We start from the raw sequence: 9,687 nt of genomic DNA on the forward strand, positions 1-9,687 counted from the left end.
CTGAGGGAGCCAATAATAAACTGTCTTTTATTGGTAGAAGGGAAAAAACCCATTTGGCTGTTGAATCCCCCCCCCTGCCGCCACCCAACTGCCTGCTGGCTCGCCGACTGGCTGTGAGACTGAGTGACACGGTTGTGTATTAATATGCAAACAGCATTATCACGGGCAGGCGAGGGTGAAGAAGAAGAAGAGAAAGGGAGCAGAATCCGGTCTTCCCAATTAAAGCCTCCTGGCCCCTGGTGGCCCTGTGGGAAACCAGTGCATTTACCCATCTGCGTTGTCATGAGCCTGCATTGATTGTGTGCATGTGTGTATGAAATGTGTGTGTGTGCGGGCACGGCTGCTGTCCGTAGGAGTGACGATTAGCCTCCCCGACATTCACACGCTGACACTGAAGAACAGATCGACAGAACACTGAGGCATGAAGTGATATTTATCAGCAAAATTCGAGAAAATGATGCTCGCATGTAGAACCAGCTCATAATTACACGATGGAAGCAGCTCAGTGCCGACAGTCCTGCATGGAAACACTCGCTATCATACGAAACATACACTCAGTTGCCAGTTAATTAGGTACACCTTGCTAAAACTAGCATGTCTCTCACTTCTTCAGACTTTTTTCGTGCAGACATTTCGACCTTAAAGGATAACTTTGGTTTTTTACAACCTGGACCTTATTTGTAGCATTAAATACGACCATTTACTCCCCCAGACAACTTTGGTGGCATTTGGAGTCGTTTTGAAGAAATTAGCCCCAGAGGAGCGGCGCGTATATCCGTATAATGCGAGTACTCGGGGCATCCATGCGCAGCCTCTATAAACGCATAATCTGCAGAAACTCGTTCATATTCCAATATTTTGTTCTGATATGCTGGTGCTATTCCCCTCTGAGCCGGCGGTCGGCTAGTTTAGCTGTAGTGTGGCACAGCTATGGTTCGTTATTGCGTATTCGTAGCCGACCGCCGCAGAGTTACCTGTGTTTGGTAATGACATCATCCACGTCAGAGGTGGTTGCCTGGAGACGCCGGATGTTGATAACATGCCACCACGGGCTCAGAGGGGAATAGCACCAGCATATCATAACAAAATATTGGAATATGAACGAGTTTCTGCAGATTATGCGTTATATAGAGGCTGCGCACGGATGCCCTGAGTACTCGCATTATACGGATATACGCGCCGCTCCTCTGGGGCTAATTTCTTCAAAACGACTCCAAATGCCACCAAAGTTGTCTGGGGGAGTAAATAGTCGTATTTAATGCTATAAATAAGGTCCAGGTTGTAAAAAACCAAAGTTATCCTTTAAGTGTGGCTGTTTCAGAGTTCTGGTGTTGCGTTTACCAGCTTATTGTAACACCCAAATGGAACTGAGCCGCCGTTCATTAGATATTGTTGGTTACGCCTGTTCTTTAACTGCAGCGGCCTATTGGTGCACAGCAATTTAGTCGGTTTTGGCCTGTTTTAAGACATCATCTGAGATTTGAGAAACACTTCCTCTGGATACTCCACTAAATACGACTGCATTTATACTGATGTACAATATAAACAAACTCTGAAAGCTCAGGTTAGCATGTATCCACGCTATCTCCGCCAGCATATTCTAATGTAGATGAAGTGACTCAGAGCAGCCAATTAGAATAGATTCTTCCAGCCTGTTGTGGTGTGTGTTTTTGCATCACTCTCCCCCGGCACCCTCCTTCGGCCTCCCCCCCGTCTCGAAGGCTATTACAGGCAGCGCCGTTTCTGAGCGCGTGGGTCCTGCTGCAAGGCTTTGTGCATTCTCCACCAACTTCCCCCATTAGACGCAGCTCCAAGGTAAACTACATGCACCATCAACAAAACTGACACCCCAATCTATGGAGTTCATACACCCCCCCCCCCTTCTCCCCCTCCACCTCGACCGTATTATCTACCCTGCGTGACAAGCCGGTAATGGAAAAATCACACTAAGCAAATGGTTCTTCTAATAACAATAAATTTCCTATAAAATTATGAAGGGCCCAAACCGTTTCCTTGCATCTATTTTGCTATGAATTCTAATTAGGGCGGCAGAGAGGCAGAGAGTGCTGGGTCATCACGCCAGAGACAACGCGCGCCTTTTTGATTGATGGCCCGGCGTGGGGTCGGCCTATCCTCCCTACGTTCGCTCCTCTCCTGCTTTTCTTCCTCCTCCCTCCTTTTTCTCTTAAATTAATGGGCATCTCACCTAGCCCCTAATCATAGTACCCCCTCCCTCCTTCTCTCCCCTGCCCCTACTTTCTGTTCTCATTTCAATTTTGCAGAAGGTGCACGGGGAGGGAGGATGGGAGGGATCGATCATTTATCTTGTAATGGCTGGATAATAGATCCATCACGGTAAAACAGCTGCACAAACTCCTATGTTGTCTCCATCGTCAGGCCTTCCCATTTTCTCTTTTAACCATCTCGCCTATAAGCAGCCCCCCCCCCCGTGTGTCACAGCCATTTAACCAAACAGGCACATCTGTAAAGGTAATGTCAGGAGGCCTGGACACTGCCGCAGACTGGAACAATAACCAAATGCTTCCTTCCTTCTTCTACGGGCAGCATGGTGACATCAGCTGAACAGCATTTAACAGACATGAATTCACTTACCTGTGGTTGAATTGATTAATTAACATCAGATACGGTAAAACTGTGCTACGCACCTAAAGATGTCTTGAGAGTGGCCTTTAAAACAGCAGATACTCTGACATGTCATAGCAGGAGATGAACAGAAGTAATTCATTATATTAAGAATTGGCTGTGTTCCATTTAGGTGAACCAGATCCAGAGTGTGTGCATGCTGAACTGTACCAGGACACCAGATGGAAGTGAGCCATCACTAGTTAATTTAAACACAAGATTCTTGTGCTCAAAAAGAGGATTCATTCTCAGTGAAGAACCTTGGAGCTCTAATCTGCCTCTATACCTGCCCAAGGGCAGTGATTCCGAACACGTCTCTGGGGGTCATCAGGTGGAAACCTCCCTTCAACGGTGTTTCGCCTACTTAGTCCCACGACACCTCCAGGAGGCTAGGCGGTGAACTCCGGCATCCCAGAGTCACCCCCCCAGTGCCAGTTCACACTGCTCCTACACAATCCAAACAGCACCGCCACGTTCAACTGACCCAGGCCTGTCCAGGTAGTGGCTAGTACCGATGCTACCATTTAGCTAATGCTAATGCTAACCGCTAAGAAGAACAGAAGAAGACAATACAGTTCCGATGCTACCATTTAGCTAATGCTAATGCTAAATGCTAACCGCAATCTGCTAAGAGGAACAGAAGAAGACAATACAGTTCCGATGCTACCATTTAGCTAATGCTAATGCTAAATGCTAACAGCTATCTGCTAAGAGGAACAGAAGAAGACAATACAGTTCCGATGCTACCATTTAGCTAATGCTAATGCTAAACGCTAACCGCTATCTGCTAAGAGGAACAGAAGAAGACAATACAGTTCCGATGCTACCATTTAGCTAATGCTAATGCTAAACGCTAACCGCTATCTGCTAAGAGGAACAGAAGAAGACAATACAGCTAGATTCACCTATACTGTTAATGTTAACTGCTAGCTGCCAATGCTAACTGCTAAGATACTATCATACTACCACCGCTTTAGCTATTGCTAGCTGTTACAATGCCACTACAGGCCTAGATGCCACATGTAACTGCCAATTGCCGCACTACCATCATCTACCCCTGCCTCTCACCGACTGCACCAATAATGCGTTAGTTTCATCCGTGTTCATCCTGCTTCATGACAAGTGAAAAAGTCTGCCATGAAAACAAACTCAGGTAGACTGAAACCTGTGAACGAACACGTTTGTCTGCATGTGTAAAAGTAATAATCTAATACTTACAGTGACGATTCATACAAGCGTATTTTAGCTTCAGTAACACGCAACTGTTTCAAACACTTGAATGAAGCTAAAAGGTTTATTTGTGTTATTCATTCATTGACATAAGATGAAACGCCCCATCCAATGAAAATCCAGTTTATAACCGTCTTCACACGTCCACGTGTTTTATTTCACACGCTACAAGATGCATCATAAGTGAAAAAAGCAGTTAATGCCACGCTTGAGCATTTCCACGCTGGAACTGCAGTGGACCAATGACAGCTCCAGAAGCCGAAGCTGCAGGTGAGGGGGTGGAGATGGAGGCTGGGACTGTTTTTTTTAATGGAAAAAACTTTAAAAAACATGTAATTTAGATGAACAGAGATGATTTTTTAGGGGTTTAATAAAGCCTGGAGAGGAATTTTAAACGGGAACAATTCAGATAATTGATTAATTGCTAATTTTCTTCCACAAAATAGGTTTTAGCCTCTCAAATGTGATTCCTTTACATTCCCAACAATGCAGCCAATAGCATCTCGTCATGCCTGCCTGATGAATGCAAACATCGTTTTCTGTTGACAGTTGGTCCAAGCTGAAATAACCCTCATGACATCATCAGAGGCGGTTTTCTCAGACTTGACAGAATTCATTGCGGGACTTCTGAACGGTATGTGAAACCGTTGTAGCATCATAAAAAGCTTGATAGCTTTGAAGCATCCGCTACATTCGGGTTTCTCGCCATTCATCACCGACTGATGGCGCTTGTGCATCTGTGTGATGATAGTGCCCTCTCTCTCTCCGTCCCCCGGCCTCACAACGCGGGCTTGGACGGGGAGAAGTCATCTGTCTTCGTTAGCGTCCGGGGCTAAATATGCTATGCATCTGGTGCTGGGCTTTCCATCCCCCCCTTGGCCTGAGCCGCTTTGTTTTGTTTGTATAACGACAGGTATACGCCGTGAATGCGTAATTGCGTCAAACTGTGCATGACTCGCACGTCCAAACGGAACATACTCTGCATTCTGCAGCCGACATATTTGAAACTGGCATTTAAACACCCTTGGTATTCGCTGTGACCTCCTCAAATTACCGCGCTGCCTGCTGACTCCTAATGGGCTGTCTGCTTTGTGTCTGAGACTGGCCTAAACGCAGGATTTGAGAATCCAACTCATTTACAGTCCATTTTGGAGAAAAAAAAAAGAGAAGAAGTCGGCCTTTGAGAAAATTAAGCTGACACTAGCATCAGCGCGAAAATTCCTTCCAAATGGACACTTAACAAGGAGCATCTGAAGATGTGTGGGTTTAAGTGGGTGTTAACAAACCGTGGCATTGCCGAATGAGCTGTGGGATGGAGAGCTGAGAGGGCAATCGCTTGACTGGGGCGCCCTCCAGTGGTCTCACTGCATCGCACGCTCGGTGTGTACTTACTGTGCTTTTGTCTTTGAGCAGTTTCTCTATCACTTCAATCAGCTGCTCTTTCTGCTCTGCATCCAGGCTGAAGACAACAGAGAGAGAGAGACGAACTGTCATCTAAGGAACGGCAATTATTCACACAACATGAAAGACTTGATGGACTTACAAATTAAATTACGTCCTCTCCGTGTGCTCTGAATACTGAGGTGTCTGTGTGCTTACACTGGATCAGGTCAGCTGTCTATGAGCATGTTTTATCTCCTGATCCAGGACTGAAATCAGTCCGGTTCACTGCTGCACACTGGTCTACTCTGCTGTGAGCAGATCATTGACAGTGTGTAGTGTTATGTAAAATGCATTGCATGGGATTGTGGAAGTGCTAACAGAAAGGGGCGTGCATGCGCTGGACTACAGCTGCCACAAGGAAATTAATCTGCAGCTATTTTTCTAATCGATTAGTCTTCTTTCAAGCTAAATTTCCAAAAATTCACTCATTAAAGACTTGCTGCTTTTTTACTTGTCATACACTGAATTGGTTGGTTGGTCGAAATAAAAACAATTTGAAGTCATCGTCGTGAGCTTTGGGAAATTATAGCAGGCACCTTTCACTACGTCCCGACGTTTTATAGAAAAAACGATTAATCGAGGGAATAATTAGCAGATAAATCAATAATGAAAATAATTGTTATTGCAGCCCGACTGTGGACATTACTTTTTTTGTCCCACTGAAGACATTTTAAAGGCCACTGAAAAGAGCATGCATTTAACACTCAGACACCCAGAATATAGCACACTACATAGTGAATGAGTAAGATTTCAGACTCTGGTCTTTGAAAGAACACGTGATCGCCTCATATCAACCATTAAATCAAATCTATTAAGGTTCAGTTTTACTGCTTTGCTCAAGAATGCCAGTCTTAGACAGACTTAGCATTACCCAACATTTGCTATATCAGCTGCTGAGTTAGCTAGCTGTTAGCGTCCGGCCTTTAACAGTGACATCTGCTGCTTGCGCTGCAGCCCCGGCGTTTGAGCCGCACCTGTAAAGCTTCTGGATAGCGTGGGCCGACGTCTTCCTGACATACGGGGACAGGTCAGCCGCCGCCTCCTTGATGGCCAGCATCATGATGGGGACGATGATGGGGACCCGGATGCTGGACAAGACTCTCAGTGCGCTGGCCCGGATGAACTGGTTTGGGTCCTGCCATTGAGAGCCAGAAAAAAACATTTTCTACTAAAAACAATCATTGCATCTGAAGCATTTAACAGAACATCAAGGTTAGTGATTATATATAATATATATGGTGGAGACTGCAGATGACTATAAGCGTTTATTTACAGCTTTTTACCATTTAAATGATGATGAAGAGAGACAGAGGACAGAAGCAGAAGTGTTACCTTCAGGGCCCGTTGGAAGGTGCTGATGGACAGCAAAGCCAGGTCCTGCTGCTCCTCTGCGTACCTCACCAGGTACACATATACAAGCTTCTTAAGCTGCAGAGGACAATTCAATCAAACAGCAATGAATTGAAAATGAATGCAAAACAAGCTAAAAAAAAACAGCTGTGTTCTGTAAGTGAAGCAGGTTTATATTAGCTAATCATAGCTAATAAAAGATAAAAGACTGCAGCTATGAAAGAAACAGGAAGTCTTCTCATAGCTCACGTTTTCTGCAGGATAGCTTCGTTTATTGTTCCAACGGGTGAAAAACAAAAGGTAGTGTAGAACGTTTTCCTGTGTCGATATCACTTGATGCAGACTCGATCCAGTGTTGTTTCAGGCAGAGAGCGAGGGTTTGCATTTTTTGTTCCTTCAACGCCCCCCCCTTAGCTTAGCTTCTCTCGCAGGAAAGCCTGAGATAATATTTGTCCTGCCGTCTGACAAGTTTAACTGGAGGCCAAAGGTCGCGCCTGTGCTGATTCATATCAGAAAAGAGCAGATTAATAATAAAAAATGATTGAACTGGAATAAAAGTGAGCTATTTATGATTTAATTCGAGAACTGATCTGAGGTCGAGGTCAGAGGTAAGGTTGCCTTTTAGGCGCAATCACCAAGAGCTTAATTAGCAATCAGCACCGTGCTTTCTAATGCAGCGAGTATCGACCTGCGGCTCCGCGCCACAGTTCTCAATCATCGTTCTGGTCATTACGGCTGGAATTAACGGCATCACTCACTATAAAGGGAGACACCGCCCATCTGCCCTCGAGGATCTGGCTTCTATGACCACGAGACACACAACTGATTTCATCCTGAGCGGCTAAATAGGCGATTAAGGGCTCTACAACTAAACTCGCGCGCACACACACACACACACACACACACACACACACACACACACACACACACACACACACACACACACATTCACATACGATATTAAAATGATATGAAATCAAGCAACATCGTCGATACTGTGCACGTTCTTGTGCTGCTTTCTAATTAGTGGGGATAAACGGAGAGAGGGAACGAGGGTGAGGACAAGAGAAGAGGCTGTTTTTAGTGTTTTTAGTGCGGTGTACTGCAGGCGAGTGAAGTGTGGCTGAGGTAAGAAAAGAAACCGCTACCTTAGCAGCTGGCGTGCATGAGGCGGGAGACAGGAGACGTGACTGTGGGCCGTCTCCTGCCAATTACATCCACCCACCTGCTCCCCTACCCCGCTACGAGCCGCTTCGGCCGCACGCCTCGCGCACGGCGCTCGGCTTCGGGGCCCCCCCCGCTCACATGCTACCTGATTATTCTGCTGCTGCTAATCAATGTTCACAGGCTCTGGGCATGGGAACCCCTCTTGAGCTGCTGCTTAGCGTTCGGAAGAGTCTGTGCACATGGCGTCACGTTGTATGATTTGGTAGGGGTGTGCTCATGCAGGCCCACGATGTCTTACAGCCGCTTTGCTGCAGCAATAAGACTGAGCTACCACCAACTGATAAGAGATTATACCTTTTAAAAACAGTGCAAAAGTCGAACCTAAATTAAAAATTTTATAAGAAATTGAGACGGTTAAGCCTTCTGCTGTCACTGCAATATTTGTCACACATTAGTCGTCGAGCAAAAGATGTAATAGCCTTCACAGCCCTTCTAGCCAGACGACTTATACTCCTCAAGTGGAAGGAGAAGTTTCCGCCAACCTTTAAAATGTTGATTAAAGACCTCCTACATCACTTAGTGTTGGAGAAAATTCGCTATTCCACAAAAGGGTGTGCTCAAAAATGTTATGCTGTATGGCAACCTTTTTTGACATACATAGGAAATATAGATGACGCTAACACTTAAAATTTATAGAATTGATCCTATATTGTATATAATCTATAGCCCACTTATTTAACTTCAATTCCTTTCCTTTTATTATTATTATTATTATTTATTTATTTATTTTGGATACTTGAATATTATTTTGTTAATCTCGATTTCTATCTTATTTTATTTTTAATGATTTATTTATTTATGTATTTATTTATTTTTTCCACATTATTTCTATATACATCTATTTTTCTATTTGTATGTATAAGTAATTCTTTATAAGATCATTATTTAATTACTTAATGGTACAGTAATATTGTTGTAGGGATGGGGCTCTGCAGGGGCGGACTTACCATTAGGCAAAACTAGGCAGTTGCCTAGGGCCCCAAGTTCCTGAGGGCCCCATAAAACTCCTCATACACTTATGGTTAATATAGTTATTACTTATTTGCGCACATTAATTATGTTTTTGATTAAAATCCTTTCGCTAAAATGCCAGCAGAATGCTTATTGTATTATGTGTGTCTCGGGGCCCCCCCGGTCAGTCTCCACTACATTGGATCAGTCCATCTTATTGCACATGTGCAGAAAGGATCCAGGAAGACAGCGGCAAAACGTACGTACAAAACAAATGGCGTGAAGAGAAGATGAAAAAAAAGGAGGAAAGCAGAAAGCTGCTCTCAAAATTCCCCAAAGTGAGGACATTCTTCACTGCGGCAGCGGCTAACAGCAGCTAACAGCGGCTAACAGCAGCTAACAGCGGCTAACAGCAGGAACCCATAACCGGCAAGTGAAACGCGACGTCGCCACCTGTTGGGGAGGGTCCGTTGTTGACGTGTGAACAACTAGTGAGTTTTTGAAGAGTTTCGGCTTAAGAAGTCGCCCCTCAAAGGAAGACTTTAAGTTTATCACAAATATTAGCATGAAATCATCATTTTGGGTGTACATGGTTTCCAATGAGCAAGAAGGGTTTGAAATATATAAGCAGCAATGTAAATAATGTTCAGTAGTGGAGTAGAAAGTGCAGTATTTGCCTCTGAGACAAAATTTTGCATGAAATCCTCAAATTTCTACGTTAGCAATTGAGTAAATATTACTATTATTATTAATATTATTACAATTATAATTAATACATTTCACCACTATCAGAGAACCTACTGGTAGAAAAATAGTGCGTGCGTATTCTGTTAAAATGTTTAT

The 9,687-nt window shown here is 44.3% G+C and overlaps 1 protein-coding gene across 1 annotated transcript in view; it reads right to left on the reverse strand.

Annotated features, from left to right (window-relative positions):
* Window positions 1–9,687, reverse strand: part of ap3b1a (adaptor related protein complex 3 subunit beta 1a) — a 59,891-nt gene that overhangs the window by 42,252 nt on the left and 7,952 nt on the right. The window contains exons 4-6 of the mRNA XM_041959884.1: window positions 6,649–6,744; window positions 6,291–6,451; window positions 5,266–5,332 (exon numbers count right to left, since the gene is read on the reverse strand). Of these exons, the coding sequence (XP_041815818.1) occupies window positions 5,266–5,332; window positions 6,291–6,451; window positions 6,649–6,744 (324 nt within the window). The remainder of the gene's footprint in view (window positions 1–5,265; window positions 5,333–6,290; window positions 6,452–6,648; window positions 6,745–9,687) is intronic.

Source organism: Chelmon rostratus, chromosome 19 (assembly GCF_017976325.1).
Source record: "Chelmon rostratus isolate fCheRos1 chromosome 19, fCheRos1.pri, whole genome shotgun sequence".
Classification (NCBI taxonomy): domain Eukaryota; kingdom Metazoa; phylum Chordata; class Actinopteri; order Chaetodontiformes; family Chaetodontidae; genus Chelmon; species Chelmon rostratus.